At 38.6% G+C, this 22,476-nt stretch overlaps 1 protein-coding gene across 5 annotated transcripts in view; it reads right to left on the bottom strand.

The window, feature by feature from the left end:
- Positions 1 to 22,045, bottom strand: part of sh3gl2a (SH3 domain containing GRB2 like 2a, endophilin A1) — a 49,410-nt gene extending 27,365 nt beyond the window's left edge. The window contains exon 1 of one of the 5 annotated variants that reach the window (XR_009394935.1): positions 21,792 to 22,045. Coding sequence is in view for 3 of the 5 variants with exons in the window: in XM_059341699.1 (XP_059197682.1) it covers positions 21,792 to 21,836 (45 nt within the window). In the remaining 2 variants the exon portion in view is untranslated. The remainder of the gene's footprint in view (positions 1 to 21,791) is intronic. The other 4 variants (XR_009394936.1, XM_059341699.1, XM_059341683.1 and 1 more) reach the window with 4 other exon arrangements.
- Between the last annotated feature and the right edge of the window lie 431 nt (positions 22,046 to 22,476).

Genomic DNA, 22,476 nt, shown 5'->3' with positions numbered 1-22,476 from the left:
AATACTCATTATTATTAGTAGTAATAGTACTAGTACTACAAGTAGTAGTAGTAATAATAATAATAATAATAATATATATTTTAATATTTTATTAGCATAAAATACTAAAATACTGGGTATACCCATACTGCCTTGCACGCTCAATTTCGTTCCAAACCTGCATGCAGTCTGGAAACCATGGCCGTTTCTTAGTCCTGTTTTAGGGATCCAATCACAGAACGGGGAGGGACGGCAAGACGATGACGCGTACTACTCGACAGATGGAAGCTTGTAGTTTTGTAGTTTTCTTACGGATCCAACATGGCTGCAGCAGACGCGAAATTCTCTTTCGATCTAGCTGTAGACAGCGTTTCAAATAGTTTAGAGCGAAAGTTGATTTTAAAAGAAGAACAACGTTTGACTTTACACTCCTGTTTCACCACGAAAAAAGGATGTTTTAGCCTTGCTTCTGACAGGATTTGGCCAAAGCCTAATCTACCAACTAGCCCTGCTACCGCTCGCTGCTGTAACGGCGGTGATCTGGCTACGAGCCGGGGGACAGCGGAGCCGCCCAGAGTCTATTGCCAATAAAATCAGTGGATGTATGAAGCTGAATGACATGAGGGGGAATAAGGCGTAAAAATAAATAATCTTGAAGAAAGCGAGAATTGGTGAGCAAGCAACACTCTCTCACAGACACACACACCAACACTGCCGGTAGACGGTGAGCAGCCAGAGTCAGAACATGCTGCAGAAAAACGTTGAAGAAGCAGAATTGAGCATTTTAGTCTCAAAGTAGAGATGGGCTAGTCTGGCTATGTAAACATCAATTTCGGTCGCTCTACATACGTCATCTGGTAATAACTGATACGATTGGCTAAGAGCTACCTACAGACGCTTTTGATAGATATTCGTAGCGCCCAATAAACGGCTCTGGAGGATTGTAAACCACGCCTCCTCTACGGAGAAATGAATAGCTGGTGTCCAGACTAGATCTCATTTGTGATATAGTCTGGAGTTAGCCAGGCTAATAAAATACAGGATATATACTGTAGATACAGTTAACATTCTGTAAATATGCAGCAATTTACTGACAAAATGTGACCATCACTGTGCTGTAAATTTACAACAATACAGTAGAAAAAACTGCAAATGTGTTTTGAGTAATACACTGTAATTTAATTACAAAATACAGTCAGAAACTGTTAAAATAATACAGTACTTTGCTGGTGAAGCTGCTGCTGGAGTGTTTGCTTAAAATATCATCTAATACCATAAATATGAAAACTCAGTTTCATCATTGGTTAAAAAGTCTCATTTTCATTCATCACCAGCAGACAGAGAGGAGCGTGACCCTGAAACAATGATTTTATAAATGATGCTTCATCCTCACACGGAGTGAGTCACTGCTCACTCAAACACACACAGAAGCCCAGACAGCTACACAAACAGCACATTAACTTTCTCTCTCTTTCTCTCTCCACCCTGCAATTTCCATTTCAAACGCAAAGTGTGTCTCTCTGAAGAAATAATGATGGAGCTTTGAGGCCTGCAGAGAGACTTGACTTTTCCCAGCACACACACTGAAAAAGGGAAACATGTTATATATTTATAAAGCAGGCTGATTTTAACGTTTGCCCATAAGTGTCATCAGCCGAATCTGCATGGGCGTAATGATGGGGCTGTCTGAGATAATGAACAGTGAAAATCAGTATTGATAATAGTTATTAAAGCTCAGACTTCTAACTGCACTGTGTGTGTGTGTGTGTGTGTGTGTGTGTGTGAGTAATCCACAGATGTGTCATGACCACATAATTTATTTTTAACATTATAGTCCAGCTGCCTGTTAAGCTGCAGCTCTGCACAGGTTTATTGGTCATAGAGAGCTTTAGCTCCAAGCGATGACATTTTTTTAAATTGATTTCACACCAAAGTGCTCCTCAAATTTGAATAATATCCAATCTGATCAATAATAATTCTTGATATGATTTATTGCTGTTAGAGATCAGGTGAACTGCTTCTACTGCTGCAGCCATTTTATAAATCTGCTTCTTCCTCGACTTGAAGCCATCGTGTTACGTTTTCCATCATTTCAGTCTCTGGGGGAACCTTGAGGGAGGTTCAGGAGAGACGCTGCCGTGTGTCTCCGAGCAGGAAAACCCTCGCTGATTTGTCCTTCTCATGAGGCATTTGACCTTTTACACAAACAGCACGCACACACACACGCACACGCACAGAGACACACACACACACAGTGTGAAGTAGTTTGAGGAATGTTTCAAGTGATATGCTACGAACAGCTATAACTATGTACATACACAGACAAACCAATCAAGATGACTTGATTTATAGTTCGATGATACTGCTACTAGAGATGCACGATATTCAGTGTGGGTATCGGGCGAGATTGGCCAAAATCACTAGATTGGAGTTGTGAGTTGTTGTTTCACAGTTTGAGCATGGTGTTTTTAGATGGCTGGGTTTAGCAAAGTAGAGGCTGAAATGTTTTTATTTTTAACAGCTCAGTTGTTTAAGGGAAAATTAAGATATTGGATTGGTATCGGTGCAAGGTTGCCTGTATCTGTATCAGTATCAGACCTGAAAAAGTGGTATCGTGCCATCCCTAACTGCTACAGCATAATTTATTGGACAGATGGCAACAAATTTCTCTTCACATGTCCACCAAATGTGGTTACAACAGCCTAAGTACTCAAAAGATAAGACATTTTTAACTTTAATAAAAACCCTGTCCAAAGCCTTTAAGTAAACTTTGAGGGACAGCTTTAGCAAAACTGTATGGAACTTCAGAAATCAGAAAAAGTAACTTTTTCTGGCTTGGTCCAGAGATTTTCTGCACCAAGTTTGGTGACGATTACCAAAAATGTGTAGGTAGAATTGTGAGAAAACTGATTTGGACACAATCAAAAATGGCAAGAATTGTATTGAAACGCAAATGGGCGTGGCATTTATGGATCGATTCATCTGTGACAAGGAAAAAAAAACAACTTTCTTTCTTCTTTTGTAAATATATGTTGCTTAAATTGTTATTTTTTTTTATCTTTATCCCTCCTTAATATATATATATATATATATATATATATATATATATATATATATATGTTTTACTTGCATTGTCTATGTTTGTGTATTGATATAATTATGTATTATTAATATTCTTTGAAAATCTAATAAAGACAGAAAAACTAAATGTTTCTCAGACTTATGATTCAAACAGGCCTCAACTTAAAGGATCATTGTTATAGCACCATCTAGCCTAATGCACCAAATTCGAAAATGTTTTCCAACACACGTACACACACTCCTTGCTGTATTGTATTCCACTTCAAGGCCATGTAAGACTGCAATAATGCAAGATAAACATAATAAAATAAAGATTGAACACATTAAAAAAGAGAGATGATCGGTCAAAGCAGCAGCAGCAGCAGCAGGAAAACAAATGTGATAGGGAAGATAAAGTATGTCAGAGTGTTTAAATGCTGTGACAACACGCCTGCAGGGAAACTGTGTTCGCTCCATTCGGGAAAACAACATGTTGTAACAATCCACCAGGAGTGTGCAGACTGTTCCTGTGGTGTGTGAGAGTGCAGGAGACACCAACACTCCACTGAGGTGCCTGAACTCAACACATTGCTTCACACAGGCTCCCCGTACGACAGCAGACCGCAGCTAAACAAATGCAGCCTCGCATGGAAGAAGATTCATTATTAGTGTTGATGAAGATAAATGTCTTTCACTTCTAACTTCAAGCTAAAGCACCAGGCAGCGACAGCTGAATAATGGATCCTGCAAGAAACAAGCAGCCAAAAATCAATAAAGCAGCTAAAAGGAAAAAAAAAAACAGATTCCAAAACAGCCTCCAAATACGACTGCAGACTTTCAATCACACTGCACCAATCCCTCCCAAAATAAACACTAATATTAATAAATCCGGAGACCGGCATGACCCATTAAAAGAGGAGAAAATTGAAAAGCTTCAGCAGAACCAACATCCACTATATTTGATATTGACTATCTGGACTCTGATTTGATTAGACTTCCAGAACATACACAAGGTCAAGTGGGCAGGAGACAGAAAAAACTAAATATAATGGTACGCAGAATACTGATGAGCCTTTATATTCACACAAAGAAAGATGTACGCTGAGGAACATGTGTTTCTATATAAATTTGATAATACATATTAAAATAATGCAACATTAAGAGCTGAAATAATGAGTTGATTGAACTGATGAGACAACTGACAGAAGATTAAGAGGCAATAATGCCAAATATTCACCAGACCCAGCTTCTAAAATGTGCACATTTAACAGATTTAAGCTTTTCTGCTTTCTTTGTTTCTTCACTTTTTAAAGTCCATTTTTATAGACTTGCTTTTATGTAATGTTTTATATTTTAGTACTTCTTCTTACTTCTTCACTTTTTTATTTTATTTTTTACCCCTTTTACCTTTTATTTTCTGTGTATCTGAGAATGTCTTGTTCCTGCTCTGTCTTTTATGGTTTTTCTTTTAATGTAAGAATTGTTTTTAGCCTTATGACATCATTCTTGTTGTAATTAACTGCTCTCTGTCAAAGCACCTTGTAAGCTGCTGTTTTTAAAAGGTGCTGTATAAATAAAGTATTTCTTTTACTTTCTTTCTTTCTTTCTTTTCTTAATAAACAAAATATCTTTGCATTTTGGATTCTTTGTCAGACAAAAAAACCTAATTAAAAGCATAATCTTACGTTCTAGAATTTTTTTGCTGGGTTTTTAAATTTATTGTTATTATTCTTTTTTTTTTTTTACATTTTATAAACAAAGACATTAACTGCAGAAAGGTTAATTTAAAAAAAGTTATAAAATAATAATAATAACAATAATAATAAAAGTAATAATAATAATAAAATGTCAGCAGCGATGCCACTCAAAAGAAAAAACGCTCAGATTCAAAAAGATCGTCATAATATCTATAAGATAATTATGTTTCCATAGATCATCTGTGAGGATCAATAAGTGTCACACCCTGTGACCTCTTCTATAACAAATGACATCAATGGATTGAATGTGTTGTCAGCATTATTTTTAATAACAAAAGCAAATTAAAAAGCAAAGAGCAGCTCAACATGTACACTGTAAAATATTTCTGTCGATTTTACGGTCAAAAACTGCTAAACCATGACAGTAAAATACCGTAAAATGATAAATGAGTTAATGAAACACCTTAAATGAATATATCAAGCAAAATATTTTATTTTATTTTTTTTTACAGTTTTTTTAATTTTTTAAAATACATTACTCTACTGTAAAATAAACTGGCACCGTGTTTGTAACAAAAATATACTGTAACATATATACAAGCATCACTGTCATTTTTGCATTTCTTATTTGTAAAAATACTTTTTCTAACTGTTAAATGTACTAAACACCATATATTTAACAAAAATACACTGTAATATTTAATGGTGAAATCTTTAATTTATGCAGAATTTATAAAGTATTTTCTTGTCAATTATATGCCAGAACAGCATTTCTTTTGAGGGATTTTTTTACGGTAAAATATGGAATAAAATGGCAATCTTAAACGTGAAATCAACACTACTAATATCCTTTTACCGTAATATTAGAAAAAGTTCTACCGTATTTATTATGCTAAAGTTGTCAAAGTCAAGGTCAAAAGCTTCACAATAAAAGCATCATTCATACTGAAATGCTAAAAACTAGGTATAGTCTCTTAAATGCTCACAGTTGAATCAACACATAAACAGTAAAATAACCTTCATGAATGTTGGATTAATGTCGGCATTAGTCTTAGCTCAGTGTATCTAATAAAGTGAGCGTAGCTGGTCAGCAGGTGCTTTAAAAAATAAAAAAAATAAAAATCCATTTTACAAAAAGGCGTCTGTCTGTGTTTGTGCCCACACTAACAAAGTAGGCTGAGGATCAATAATTTATGGATTCATGCCCAGACACCCTGTAAATGTTTTTACATGGTTTCTGCATTTACTGTGTGAAGGCTGAAATATAATTTGGACTGAAAGCTCCGCTGTGATTAACCCTAAAACTTTCACCTCAGGCTTTACAAACTGGAAACATACAAACTCAGAAGGAGGAATAAAAACGTAACATATTACAAGCAAACGGTGTTTAACAATACACACTATTTGCCAACAATTATACCATCTCCTATGATGTCATACTTTATGTAATTATAACTCTGTTTTACTATAATGTCATTTTTACAAGAGTTAAAAATACATTGTGACAAATACATTAATAATATATCTGCTTACAACTACATTACAGTGCCTTATAAATAATGCATTCGATGTTTATTTATTCTTTATGAATGCTCAGTAAGGGGTATTAAAGTAAAGACCAAATTTCCCAAATGATATATGTAAATATTCACATTTTCAAAAGCATAGTTTGTTGGAACATCTTTGTAAGGGTTGCAGTGATATGAGATTTGCATGGTATATAAGTCTTATATATTGCGTTATCTCGGAGTTATTACAATTATACTCAGTTAGAATTGTTTTTATTCCATTAAATGAATGAAAAATAAAGGCTTTTGGGTTGGACAAACAATTTAAATTAGATATTTTGTTTCAATACAGAAGATAAGCAGAAGTACGATATGTTATATATAATATATATATAAATGTCACTTATCATACTGTGGTATACCAATCACTATATAGTCTTTTGTAGTCATTTAAAATTCTACAGTATACATTTTGTGTGTAGTTAATTTGATTCAGGTGTGTTTTCTGCAGACACACACAGCAGTAAAAAATCTTGATAATAACACCCTTTTTTTTCCCAGGACTGTCATTCTTTCTTACATCTCTTCAAGATAATAAGTCCCTGCAAAAAGTTCACAATTATCTACTCAAACACCTGCTGACACGGCTTTAAACACAAACCCACATGCATGTACACTGAAGTCAGTTTAATAAGGAATATATTTTTCATTGGCATTTCATTTGCGTTAGTGTCTAATCCACACCTCAGTGTGTGGGCGGTGCTTTTGCAGAAAAATAACTTTGTTTACCAAAAAGCCTGTGGCACTTTCCACAAGTCTGGAAGATGATGAAGAGGCTTGTTTACACAAAGCACCAGCATGATTAAATTACTCAACTGCACGGTAAACAATAACATTAGAGCATTTACACATAACAGCGTGAGTTTAGTGATGATTAATTATCATATGTAATCAGACTTGAAGCTGATTTGATTAAAAGCAATATAAATATACATCAGCTCTCCAGAAATCGCAAGAAAGAGAAGAAATCAGCTAAAAATACTACTTTGAGAATTAAAAAAACAAACCAAAAAAAAAAACAGCAAAGGAGGAGTCGTGAGTGTCTGACCCCGTCACATGGAACATTTGGCGAGCGGGTCCGGCACATGCACCACGTTTCACAGATTACCGCCGCAGCGCTCTGACTCTGACTCACACAGCTCCAATATGATGCAAAGTCACTGTGCTCTGATTAATCTGAGTATAATCCCTGACAAGCCATTCAGTCTGAGCTCTGCAGTTGGTGGGAGGAAGCTCTGTGTGTGTGTGTGTGTGTGTGTGTGTGCACGGCTAGGTCAACTAACATGGCTTTCTTTTTACTCTGGAAAACATACAAGCAAATACCAAAAACATACCGTCCCCCAAAACCTGCTGGACTCTCGCTTCATCAGACATGTTAATACATAAAGCATATTCTGTTCCCTCCCACCGCTCATTACTGTCCTCTTATGAGCCAAATTAGGCATTAGACTGAGCGCATGATGCTGCAGCTGCCTGAAAGCAAAGCCTCCTCTCCTCTTTTGTTCCCAACATCGTCCTCTTCTCTCCACTTAACTCCATTACTTCCTCCTTTAATGTCTTCCTGCTCTCTGCTGCTCTTCATCCCCTCTCTCTCCATCAGCATTTCTCCTTTCTGTTCAACGCTTTTCCTACCCAAATGTTCATTTTACTTCAGATTCAGCAAAGGAGGAAATCCATCTGCTGCTAAATAAAGTTCATATTATGCTGTCATTTTTTCTCTTTTTGTTTCTTTAAGCTGACAACACAGATCACAGGTCCACCACTTTGGTCTAGATTGAAATATTCAAAGAATTAGTTAATATGAGCACCTGTTCACCTGTGTGCTGAATGCAGTGGTGGAGGAAATATTTAGATCCATTATTTAAATAAAAGTACTAATGCCACACTGTAAAATTACACCACAACAAGTAAAAGTCCTGCATCAAAACTTACTTAAGTAAAAGTACAAAAGTATCAAAATGTACTTAAAGTTATCAAAAGTAAAAGTACTCATTATGCAGAATGTCCCCACTCAGATTGTTTAATATATATATTTTTTTAAAGATTATTTTTTTGGCAATTTTACTACTTTAGTTGATAGAGAGATAGAGAGACAGATAGAAAGGGGGAGACAGAGGGGAAGACATGCAGCAAAGGGACCTCAGGCCGGATTCGAACCCGGGTCCGCTGCAGCAAGCACACGACCACCGGAACACCCCCATTTAATATATTTTTTAATTGTCCAAGTTAAATCTCCACCTGAAAAGTAACTGAAGCTGGCAGCTAAATGTAGTGGAGTCGAAAGTACAATATCGTCCTTAAAAATGTAGTGGAAAGCTACATGTAAGGAAGTAGTAAAGTACCCCAAAATTCTAATGTGTAAATGTACTTAGTCATATTCAAACACTGGCAGCGTGTAAATTAAGTAATTATGAGGCTGGATGTATGTTTATGCTAAAGCACAATCACAAATCTTTGATCCATGTGATTTATAACTGAACTTTTAACAGTATGAACTCAGTTCAACATGCTGCAGCTGCAACACTGCAGATAAAATCATATTCTGTGGGAAACATTCGATCTGCACCAAACAAACTTGTTTGAGAGGTTGGGATCTCTCTGTAACACCACATAGGTATTTTGACACTTATTTCAATTTCACAAATATTGGGCATCCTGTTATTTGGGAATTGCAATTTTCTAAAATTTCTGCATCAACTATGCAGCTGTAATCAGGAGTCAACCAAAGTCTGTACGGTCCGTCCTCTGGGGAATATGAACATTAATTTCCAGGCGATCCATCAGATAGTTGGTGTGATATTTAAGTTTGGACCAACCGACACTGGCATTCATAGAGCTGTGGTGATAGTAAATTAATTAAATCCTGCATCTCTCTATCTTAATTTTGACACTATATGATCTAAAAATATATTTTTTTAATCTTTTGGCTTCCTCATCCAAATAAAAAAGCCACAAAGATCTCCATCTCTTACTGATAAAGGCTGTCGAAGACCTTTATACTGACACCCCCGTCTGGCCAATTATTACATTACTACTGCCAAAAACTACAATTGGACCTTAACTTTTCTTTATCTAACAAATTAGGTTTCTTTTGGTTCAAAATGTCACATTTCTGTCTCAAATCTTGACTGAAAACATGATTGGATGCTGTGAGTTGGTTCATGACCTCTGTCCGGATGACGACCTTTGACCCTGAGTAAATGGACCACACATCAGAGACAATACACTTCACAAGGTCTCTGGGGATGTAAAAACATCCATATCTGCACATTACAGTGCATTGCCCTTCACTGTGTCCCCAACATGTCGACATTACAACAAAAGCCAATAACCAGCACGGTGAACGGGTTTGGAGGAGATCGTACGTCAAGCTACTGGGTTATAGATAATGATGTGACCTCAATGTCCCTGACGCAGAAGTGTGTGTGTGTGTGTGTGTGTGTGTGCACTTTAATTTAGTCTTATCAATGTTTCCAGCCATTTTCACACATAAAGGCAAATTGATTTACTCACTGCAACATCGGGGACACATTAACTGTGGAATAATCACGTAATAAAAAAAAATATTATTTTGTTGCGTAATATTACTGAGCCATTAATCATTCATGGTTAATATGTTTAAAACTGTATCGTAAAGGGGAAATATGCAGAAAAGAGAAGCATCTAGGCTTATTTTGTTCATTCATTATGTTACCAGCTCTCGTTAAGAGGTCTTGAGAATTTCCCTTTTTCAGCACCGAGCCATCGCTTCTCCTGCAGTGGTTGATGCCCAGAATATATAATATTTCAGTCCTGAATAAAACATCAACCATGGCCTGAATACTGATGCAGTGCGAGAGGCAGGATGAGGGGAAAAAAGGGAGTGGAAAAACCACGGACAGTGACAAACAACAGCTCGCTTTCCAGAGACAAACGAAAAACCTCAAGCGAACATCCCTGTCAGAATCAGAATGACTGAATGTGCAGAACGGCAGCAGCTCAGCACATCTCTCTTCTTTGACAAATATGAAGCCTTGTTCATTCACATTTCTTCTACATGAGGTTGTTTAATGAGTTTACCTCACCAGTGCTCTTATTCAAAATGTGCCGACAGCATCTAACCACAGGACGAGCTAATAATAGGCAGGCACAGACCACGTCCGTCTGTCATTAACCTCCAGAACAAAGCTGACGTCAGAAGGCTGAGAACTCCACAGTCCGGTTTTCAACCCTCTGGCTTCTGCATGTGCACTCCTGTCAAAAGTAATACAGTTTATCCAAAGTTCATGCGAAAGTTCACCCTCTTCTACAGCAAAGCCTCTTTCTCACTGGACAATCGGCCCTCTAACACCCACTAACGCCTGGCTTTTGTCTTTAGTGGAAAAGGTTACAGTCATTCCAAACACTCTTCAGTAGTCACAGGAATTATGAGCCCCTCATCCCCACACACACAGACTGTTTGACCTTTGACCCCCCAACCTGATGGTGGGCCTGGTAGTAGGTAATTATTGGCTCCAGTTCGGATGTCCTGGGTGGACATGACAATTTTTACTCTTGAAAAGATGGATGTTGCAGACTGGACCTACAATTAATAATTGGATAGATGTGACAATAGATATTTATACCATGGAAAAGATAACTTTTTCTCTCAACCTAAAGTTAGACATATTTATGAAACACTGGGAAAGATGGGTGCAGTTCATCAGACCTTTAAGATTGGATTTTGTAAAGGTAACAAGCTGAAGAAACTTATAATTTGATTTCCTTTTTTTTGGGGGGGGGTCTCCAGCTGTATATCAGTGACATGAATACAACTGAATGATGCCCAACTGCTACAGACATGTATATTTATTTATTCATATTATGTATTTACTTTTTGCCTCCATACCCCTCTGGATGTAGACAGTTAAATTGTAACTGTCTTTTTTGTTGTAATTGTCTTTTTCTCTACATATTCATATTATTAAAAAGGGAATGGACAATGAACATTTGGAACAAGAAGCTATTGATACAAAACCTTTGGCTCTGTACAGTTTTGATACTAACAGCTGTAAATCCATTTGTACTTGTCAATTGTTGTGAAATTTCCTAATAAAAAGATAATAACAAAAAAAAGAAATCAATACTTTTAAGGGTACTGACCAAATTTTTTGAGCACCAGTTTATGTTAAATCAATCTATTCTCAATTTCAACTTGCTGAATGAATGTAGGGGAAACACTGCAGTATAGGCCTACAGCATGTTAGACTATAAGGTGTAGAAGCAGCTCTGGAGATGTCGTGTTTATCAAATGTTCAAGATTCAACAAACTGAAAAGTCATTGTTGAAGTGCTCTCAAAAGGCTTTAAGAGGTTTTCGTGGAGAAATAAGGAGAGCATTTGTTAGAGGTGAAGTGACATTTTACATTCACACTCGTCAAAAAACTGTCACTGGTCCTGAAAGACTCTCCTGTTAAAAATTTCAGGAAGGGAGCAGCCTTCAGAAGCCGGGATCAAATATCTGAGAAAATATTCTGTTTGCACTTGTCAGAGGGCTCACTGAAATTTATGCCTGCTTAGCAAGCCTGAGCAAAGGACAGTTTCCTGAGCGGGACATTTCAGAGAAAGAGCCCTACTGTGGTCGTTGAAAGTTTCTTTTTCTAAGCTGGTAGGCAAAGACAAGCAAAAGTGAAAAGTAAAAGAAGCACGGTGAGGGAAGGAAATAAATCCAGATAAAAGGGGAGGTGGTAAATTGCTGCAGGGAATCTACGGCTGGACTGGATCCAGTGCAGCATCACTTTTGCTGCATTGCTGATCCAAACTTGGCCAAGACTGGAAACACTGGGTTAGCTGGGACAAGTGCAATCAGTTCTCAAAGAGGTAATTTCAACAATAACGCTCTGTTCCCTGACTCAGGCATGACGCACCATATCTACACCTGATACCAGTGTCTCTATAGGAGTTACGCCAATGTTGGACGGTTCTGAACTCACGATTTACAGCAAATGGCAAGATTCAGGGCCAACGCAGGAGGTAGTGCACAACATATGCAGTGAGGCAGGAAGTGAGGGTGTCAAGGTTAGGGTGGTGGAGGAGTGTGAGCACATTGACTTTCATGCAAGGATCATTTTTTTAATCTTAAAGGAAAACTCTGCAGATTTTAAACCAGCTTTGTGCCATTTCAGTGTGGGTAGTATATGCAGCTGGTGAATGTTTGATTTCCCTCAATATGTTTTGTGTCAACTTGCAGAATTTTGCTGGCAAATAAACAGGGAACTCTGGGCACTGGTACCATGGAGGAAAGCAGTGGGAGAGCAGTCGATTGCCTACTTCTAAATACATATTGGTAGTACATTTTTTGCATTTTTACAAGTATTTTTCCACAATTATCACCAATATCCATGTCTAGATATTGTACAAAAAAATACATTGAATTCAATGTAGTGGTCTGCAGGACTGTCCAGCACTGGCCTTTTTTTTTTTTTTGTCATAGTTAAACGATAAACTATCAACACTACTCCATTGATCCTACGACCTGGATAACTGAGACTCTTTGAAGACGCTAAGAGTCTTAGTTGGTTGACAAAATTAAAATTTGACATTCAAATAATAATTTTCAGAGCAAATTGCTAACCATTTTCTGGTTTCAGGCCAGAGATATACTTGCTGTTAATTATGTGTTAGCATGATAGCTGCCTCACGTATCCAGCGTCTATTTAAAATGTTAGTTGTACACGTTAGCAGGAATTAGGTAGTGTAGGAGAAGTACTGACCATTTTTACGACAGGCTAAGTTTAAGGTATTTAAATATCATCTATGATTTTTCTGCCATGATCTTAGAAATAACAATAAAATAACCTCCTGGAGAGTTACCATGTTTGTTATTTACATCCTGCAAATCCTGTGGTAGTTAGTATGTGCACAATTCTGTCCACGACCCATTTTTATTCCTTGGCTTTTTAACACTGCGTGAGTTTTGTGGTCCTCTGTGTCTTTTATTTCTTTTACTACTTTAACTACGTCTTATATTTTATTTTACTATGTTTATCTGTTTGATTGTATTGTTTTATTTATGGCATCATTTTAGATTGATACACTTATTATTTATTGCTGATTGGTGTATGGAATTGTTTGTTTTATTGTTGATTTTATGTACAGCACTTTGGAAACGTTTGTGTTGTTTAAATGTGCTATACAAATAAAAGGGATTGGATTGGATTGGACAACGCAGCCGATTGTCGACCCAAACATGTGGTTAAGTAGCAAGTATATCTGTGGCTTAAGCCTCTCAGAATTAAGGATCTGCTGCTTTTGTTTATACTGGATTTGATCAACTGAATATCGTTAGGGATTTTGGGCTGCTTGTTGGACAATTTGATGACCTAGAGTACTGGATAATTCATTTTAGACAAACAGATTAAATTATTGGCGCAATAATTGTTGAAAGCAACTGTTAGTTCCATCCCTACCAGAAATAAATGGCTAAAAAAATAAACTGGCATAATACCAAAATCAACTGATGAAATTCAGTTTCTCCTTGAGCCTGCAAAAAAGTAAATCCCTGCAGATCAAGCTTTCTCCACACTCCCTCCTGTTTGACTTGGCTGAGTCCTTCCTCCTGCTCTCGCCTTCAGTATGTCTTGGCTTGAATACCCCCTTTATCTCTCTGCCACTCCCTACCTGCTCAGAGCCACTTTCTATCTCCATCTCTTCCCGCTTTCTTGTCTTGTCTCTTATCTCTCTCTCCTTGCTCCACTCTCTTCGCCCCTCCCGCCCCATCTGTTGTTATCTCCCAGCTGGATCTGTTTTACGCTGCACTGCAGTAGGCCCTAGTGAGGATCCAGGCTGGATGAGTCACCCACTCACAATCTGCTGCCCTAAAGCCCCCAAAGGCGTCAGCCACATCCAAGGACCCCACTGCTGTCCACGGGTACGCACGGATCTTCATCTAGGCACACTCACATGCACGCTTGCACATTGCATACCACTTTTCTCAGGAAAGTAAAGCCAGAAATGCTGGTAAATGCACCAACATAAATTAAGAATTCACTTTAAATTAACCCAGAAATGGCTAAATTATTTGCCTTTAAGCTACAAACGAAAACAAGATGGTTTCTGATCGCCAAATGAAAAAGCTACAAGCAACACAAGGAGAGGTGTAGCACTCACATTAGTATTCAGCACACACACTGGGAAACCTCTAGTCGTACCAGAGCTGACTGCAAAATAAAGGATTACTGCTCTGTTACCCACTAGAAGAAATATACACCATTCAAATGTGATAGCTGTTTCTTAGTGCTTAGACGCACCCAGACGGACTCAGATAGCTTCTGTATCGTGACAGATCTGTGTGTTTACATACAGATATGGGTGATACAACACTCGCTCATACAGACGCTCTGCAAAAGGCTTCTTGCTGGAGTTTTCCAGCCTCTTGTCAGGCTCATGTTAACAGCAGCTCAAGAGGTCATTTCTAATTAATAATGGGTGGCATTGCTACCTGGCGTCTACCATGTGATGTGCAGATATTCTACTGTTTTCGTTTAAAAAGCAATTTCTAATGTGTGCTGCCGATAAATCTCCATGTGAGGTTTTTATTTCATTTCAAACACTTAGTATCTCAATTTAGAAGGTTATGTTTATTTGTGATACTAATGATGCACTTAATGTATATCAGTGGAACTCTCATCCTAAATTCATCTCTGTGATAAGATTTATTTATTTATTCATTGGGCGAGAGGCGGGGTTCACTTTGGACAGGTCGCCAGACTGTCGTAGGGCTGACACATAGAGACAGACAACCATTCACGCTCTCATTCACTCCTATGGGCAATATAGAGTCACCAATTAAACCTAAGCTGCATGTCTTTGGACTGTGGGAGGAAGCTGATCTTCTTGCTGTGAGGTGAAAGTGCTAACCACTATACAACTGTGCAACCTGTGATTAGATTTAATACTTCAATAATATAACCTCTTTCATTGTCATGTTTTGGTCCAGTTTTTCAGTCTGTCTGTCAGCAGGATAACGTTTAAAAAACTACTGGCATGGTTTTCATGAAACTTGGTGGAAGAATATGACATGGGCCAACAAAGAACCCTTTACATTTTGGAACAGATTGTGATCACAGGAAGATATTTTTTACTACTACGACTTTTGTTTGAAATTTTTAAAATACAGTTTAACTTGCAATTGGTGGGGTTGGGCTGTTTGGGTCCGGACTCAATCAAATGGAGCGACCTATGATATTTAATTAGACAAGACTAGTCTTTGAATTTGTGTTCGTCGGGGCAGTAAGATTCTTAGGGCTGCGGCTTCAGAGCAAAAAGGTGCAAAACAGACCGAACACACACAATTGTAAAGTACTCATTAAGTTCCTCTGCTACACTTTTTATTATCCATATTTTATCTATCTTTTTTATAAATTATTATTTTTTTTATAATAATATGTTCATTTGTATGTCCATTCAATGTGAAGCACTTGGTGCGTGTATTTTTTTGTTGTTTTTGCTGCATTTCAATATGAAAGGTGCTATAAATAACATACAAATAAAGTTTATTATTATTATTATTAGTTTATGAACACCAAAATTGGAAGAATGCCTGGCTTTGGTGGAGGTTTGTGCTCTCTCAGTAGTTAAATGTTATATTAAGTAGTGGACTGTGTGTAGCCCATATGGTGCTGATCTACAGCAAAGAATATAGCTGAAGATACAATAATTACAAGTGTGCTTAACACACAATACTCACACTAAAACAGCATCTTATCTTATTTAAAATATTTGTAGAAGTGGACTAATTTAAACCTTATTAAGAGCAAAGAGTTCCTTCATCTTACCACTTTTTAAATTCAACTAACTCTCAAATTCACTAGCCATACATAAAAAAGAAAATAACAATGGATTTAAACATGAAGTGCTCATTACTTGTTAGCATCTTGCTCACATTGACAAGAAGCAAAGCAACCTTTTTATCTGGAAAAGCTGCAACACCACTCACCCCCCAAAGACTCCTCTGTTTGTTTCCCTCTCACTCTCACTCTGGAACACTTTCTCTCGCTTTCTCGCCGCCCTCTTCTCTCTCCTGCAGTTTCTATTTAATGAACATATTTTTGTCTTCCTGCTGGAAGCCCACACTCACTTCACTGAGATAAAATGCTCTCTGCAGCCTCAAGATAAACATGAAAAACAGTATTTAAAACTGCAGTTTGATTAAAATATAACACCGAGCAGAACTGTAGGAGATGCACCAGGCGGTTTGCTCTCCTTCAAAACCATTAGTTGAGGTTTTAACAGCCCCAAATAAAAAGCCTCACCACATTAGCACATTCACACGCATGCATGCACAGACTCATACACACATACATGACTCGCTTCATGGGAACAGAGCCATAATGAAAGTAGCATCTGCTCAAAGCATGACTCATTTGACTCTGAGGTGAAGTTGACTTGTGACGTAAAATGTGAGCAATCGTCACCTTTTAAGATACGCCAGCCTTAAAATAACAAAATGGGAAATATGAGGTGTTGTATTTCTAGCAGCCTGATGTTTTTTTTTTTTTTACAGTCTCCAGACATTAAAATCTATTACAGTGTGTGCAGAAGTATATCTAGCATGGCCCACAGTGAGAAGGCGTAATGAATTGCTGGATAAATAAATAAATAACTTTTGAAAAGGCAATTTCCACTGGACCTGCTGGGTTTTACCCTTCATGCCCCATGCTTCCCTTCTTTTTTAAAATGGCCCCCGTTATTAATGCACCACTATGAGCCTGAATGTCCTTGGGTGAGAGAGAGAGAGAGAGAGAGAGAGAGAGAGAGAGAGAGAGAGAGATGTCTTCTGTCGGAGAAAAGTGTGATTGTGGTTGTGTGAAATAAATTACTCAGTGAAGTCTGTGAGAAGGTGAAGCTGAGGTTGTGTCTGCATGTTTGTGTGTGTGTGTGTGTGTGTGTGTGTGTGTGTGTGTGTGTTAATCTCATAAAACTCCAGTGAATCCATGGCATTCTGGCTTTTATGGGCCGTTTGCCTCTGCAGAGTTCATAAAGTCTATAATGAAGAAATGCTGCAAGACCCCACGTACAAACTGAGGGTTTCTCCGTCTCCCACGCAGCAGATGCTGTTCACTAAACGTCAGACAGAGCTGCACAGCTAATTACCAATTAGTGATGCATTGGGGCCGTAAGGTCAATGCAGCATTTTAGGATCTGCAATCTGCTCCAATCTACATATAAACTGCTTTCACATTAATGCAGCTCCATTTATTTATGGTAATGTTTTATATTGGCGTTTTATGTAATCACAGACATTAAGCCTAAGAAGCCCTGTCCTCTGCTGTCCATACCGTGAAACAATTTAAAATGATCAATTTGGAGGGATTTTACTGTTTATAGTTAGGTAGATTTTGCTTTAGTATCCGTGTGGCAAATCAATTCAAAGGACTGATTTAAGTCAATTTTGGATTTTTATATGATATAGATTAATTTGATAAAGAAGCTCAATTTGTTGTTCATAATAGTTTTTGTATTAGTGGAAAATAACCTTTTTACGTAGTTATTTTATATATTAAGTATTGAATTTAATATATCATGACATACAGGTGCATCTCAATAAATTAGAATATCATAGGAAAAGTATATTTAAATTGACTTTTCCATAATATTCTAATATATTGAGATGCACCTGTACTGTTTCCACCCACCACAGATGCTCATGAACTAGGTTGACCGGTGAAAGAGCAGTGCGAGCCTGTGGAGCTCCACAGCTCGCGGCCTGCGAATTACAACTTTAGTGTGGTGTCTGGTAAATTGTCTATTTGTTTTTCCATCAGAGGAAACATTGGTGAGCCTCCAGATTCAGATGAAGATAAGTTCGCTCTTTGCCTGAGGTTTCGGGTTTTTTTCCGGCTTTTGATTGGCTTTCGCAGTAGTGATGTACTTAATCCAGCTGTTCTGGCATACATTTGAATATTAGATCGTAGGGAACACACAGACATCTTCCCCTTTCAGTAGAGGAATGTGAAAACACTTCTCTAGTGAGAAACTTTGTAAAGATGCAAGTCACTGTAGTCAAGGTCAGACATTTTAGGAGACATTAGGATGAGAAAAACAAATTTCTGAGCAGAGGGGGACTTTAAACTATCAATATGACGTTACAGACCACCTCCATCTACAATACTGCCTTCACTTCTGCCTCTTTCTGAGGAGCTATATATTATTATGACGTAGAAGTATGTTGGCAGTGATGATTACAAGACATTTATAGGAGCATAAATTAGTCTTAAAAACAACGATTTGCTGTCTATTGGAGGTTTATGTGCTGGACTATTTCTAACCCAAACCAGTCAAGAAATAGTCCAGCTCACGACCAGAGCCGCGGTTTGCGGTTTGTAGTCTTTATACTAAACCAATCTGCTACATACAGACATGATAGTGCATCTACCTTCAGCAAATAAGTATATTTCTCAAAAATTCAAAGTATTATTTTGATGCTGATAATCATTCTGCAAAACTCCTGTTTCATTCTTTTAAATCCCTGTTCCGGTGACTTAATCCGTGTGACCCCCATCTTCCTGAGTTGGGGGGGGTGGGGGGGTGGGGGGTGGGGTCTGGTTGGAGGATGAGTGACTAAGGAGCCAGATTGCCAGGTCGCTGCCTTGGTGAGTCTGGGCCCGGATTACAGGGTTGTGGCACGGGAACAGAGGGGTTGATAGGAGCCTTCTGCCACTGAGAGTCTAGGGAGTGTGTGTGTGCGTGTGTGTGTGTGCAGGGCTGATGAACAGACGGCAGGAGACCACAGAGACAGCTAACTCAGAGCCTCAAGCTGACTGAATCGCATTGGGAGTGAAACTGAGTAATGAAGACTGTAAAAAATCTACAAATTCAGACGTATTCGCTGCATATTTACACACTCAGCCGTGCCTCTTTATGCATGCACACTGAGAGCCACATAACTGTATGCATATTTACAGATATAAATGCTCTCATGCGCCCTTGCCTCACACACAAAAGCATTGGAGGCTGCAAAGGAACATCTGCAGGGAGAGAGAGGGCTCTGCTAATGGGTGACAATAGACTCATCACACAGAATTAACACAATCTGTGCAGCCATCTAATGCCCTGTGTGGGCTGCTGTCTACTTCCAATCTGATCAAATGAGCTCCTGATTAAACCTGATAAGTGTGTTAACAGCGGAATGACAGCTTTTTGCAATTATTTCTTCTTTAAAAAATATATATATTTTAAAATCCTTAAACACAATGAAAGGTTCATTTGATTTGCAAATGCTGCTCTTCAAGAACCAGCACATTTAAGTGTCACCTACACAAGCCTCTCAAACGTCAATGTGACATTAATGATAATTTAAATAGCTAATGGCAGCATAAATTAACTAAAAATACAGTATTAGACTCCATTGTATGGCCATAATGGATCCCAGCTGTACAAAGTGTGTAAATGAACTCCTGTCGTCACAAACTGCCAGCTTCATCTCAGCTATTCAGGTCCAACATGTGATTCATAGAGTTTAATATCCACAGAGGTCAACCTTAAAGAGATAGAGTACCGTCAGTGTCACAATTAAGACGTCATTCCCTCCCGTTTCAGGGACAACGGCTCGTAAATATGAGGAATGATTCAAACTGGGAGCTATAGCTAAGGTCATTTGGAGACTGGGTGAACTGAAGAACAAGGAGAAGAGCGAGGAGTGTGTGTGTGTGTGTGTGTGTGTGTGTGTGTGTGACTCAGCCAGGCTCCGGGAGTCCTGCTGTGTGAAGCCTGAAGCTGACTGTCAGTGTTACTGTGACTCACCCCTAGAAACAGGACAACCTCCCTCAGAAGCTGGAGCTCCCAGCTAACACCGGAAATAAAAGTCACTCAAAGCCCTGGTGTCAGTGGAGTGGAAGGCTGCGGGGACGGATCTGTCCATACATCTGACCATCAAGATCCCACTGGTGACCTCTGGCCACCACTCTGATTAGTGCTGCTATCAGTGCTAGTTACCTTTAAAGGTATCAACTGCAATGACCCAATACTAATTAGTAATCTATCCAAATGGTAAATTCATTTGAACATTTCTGTACCCAGTTCTAGAAAAAAAACACTACTTGTATGGTTTTGCTTGCAGCCAATCATCGCTAACATTATTATAATTAATATGACATATGATTGACAAACTACAGCAGCAGCTACAACCAGTACAGTAATGTATCACTGTAAAAATAATTTGGATGGGGAAGAGTGGTAACATTTTATGCAACCACTACGTAACTTAACCAACATAATGAACTGTAGGTTATTGAATGATGCAGTGAAAAAATGGGGAAAAGTGGTGGCATTTTTCGCAACTATCATAATTTATGCAATGTTAATTCATTGCTTTTCATTGCAATGTAGGCTATGCATAAAATGTATTAATAAGTATTTGGGGTGGACAATTTGAAAAAATATCTAACTGTGATTATTTTTGACTGATTTTGCCATTGCGATAGAGTTCACGACATTTTTGTTTTTTAAGAATCTGTACCAAACAAAAATATATTCTTAAGTCTGTAGAATACGATTTGCTACTAAAACTGGTATCTTATTTGTGCCTTTAAAGAAATATTGTGCCTTCCGCGATTTTGTATATACCCTCTAGTCCATATTTTGCTATTTCTATAAAAAAAAATTATTAATTGTGCTGCAATCGGTATCTGCATCACTTTAAGGCCAAAACTATCGGTATTGGAATTAATTTTTTGAAAGGATACCCAGCCCTAACTCTGAAGGCCTCCAAACTCCCAGTCTGAGCTCCTGGGAGGAGGATAACTATGGTGGGAGGGATGGGCTGAGGGAGCCTCTGAGTAACCTTGAGCTGAATATCTCCCCATGCATTGGGCGTAAAAAACAGATGATTCAGCATTAGAAAGGCAAGACGTGATTTAATTCATCACTGGCAACCCGCCATAGAAGATAGGTGCGTTTAGAGGGCGCCGAGGTCATGGCGTGCCGCTGCTAGTATAGGAGCGGATTTCCGCCAAGGCGCACTTAACGATTGCATAACACGGTGCGGAGTTTCCCTCTGTGGTTGGCTGAAAGAAACACCGATTTAACACCGTCCTTCGTTGAGCGCCAGAGCCGTGAGCCGCAGATCTGGTGCTTTTTCTGTGCGGAATGTCATCTGAAGGGTACCGAGAGGATCTGACGTCTGGCATCACTACCATCACACTGTAGTACCACCTGAAACATGACTCGATAATCATCGTGTCTTCCCGTGAAATAGCTGCAACAAAATGCACCGGGGGCTGCAGAGCAAAACACGAGTAATAAATTATGGCATTGGTGCAACGCTGCAGCATCTTTTCAGTGGAGCACATTTCAGCACCAGGACAGCGATGAGTAAAGAGGTGCAGATGGAGCACAGACACGGCATGAGGTGTTATAATAGGACACATCTCTATAGCCAAACCTCCCTCCTCCACTGCTCTGCAACAACATGACACTTCAGCACGAATATCTGAGGAGATGTGGTACTCGGGACATCGCGTCCCTCTTACCTGAGTGGCTTTGTGGAATTGCTTCTTCAGCCCCGCTACAGACATGGTTGCTACACGGTGGTTCTAGCTGGGGATATGAACTTGATGCTGCAGGTGCGTGCAAGGAAAAGAAATCTCGGTCCTAATTTGTATCTGGTTATGCTCGTGCAACCGTGGCTAAGCCCTGTCTACGCTGGTCTTCGGCAGAGGGATCTCCTTCGAGAAAGGGGGGCTGACTAAAGCCCTGATCAGGCCATTGGATGTCAGAGACACATGTCTAAAACGGCTGTGACGTCGCAGCCAGCTCCTTTTAAAGCGGCCGCCTCCTCAACACGGCCGGTTACTGTGAAAGCAGGCTGAGGTTTATAATCTACTGTCTATAGTGGAAGGACAAACCGGGGACAGCGACATAGACTCAGACCAGTGGTGGAATGTAACCAAGTACATTTACTCAAGTACTGTATTTTGGTACTTGAGTATTTCTATTTTATGTAACTTTAAAGGCAAATATTATACTAAGATAAAAACATGATACTTTTCAGTAGCTGTTCTAGACCAGTTCTACTGTGGAGGCCAAGGAGGGGCCAGTGGCTAATCAGAGGGGCACATTAAAAAACTGCAAAGATTATATTTAAGCATTCAAAACCTTTATTTTAGCTTCTTTTTTCTTTTTTTTTTTAAATATCATTGAAGTATATTTGAAAGA

This window comes from Centropristis striata, chromosome 1, assembly GCF_030273125.1.
Source record: "Centropristis striata isolate RG_2023a ecotype Rhode Island chromosome 1, C.striata_1.0, whole genome shotgun sequence".
NCBI lineage: Eukaryota > Metazoa > Chordata > Actinopteri > Perciformes > Serranidae > Centropristis > Centropristis striata.
This window is presented reverse-complemented; position numbering and strand designations above follow the sequence as displayed.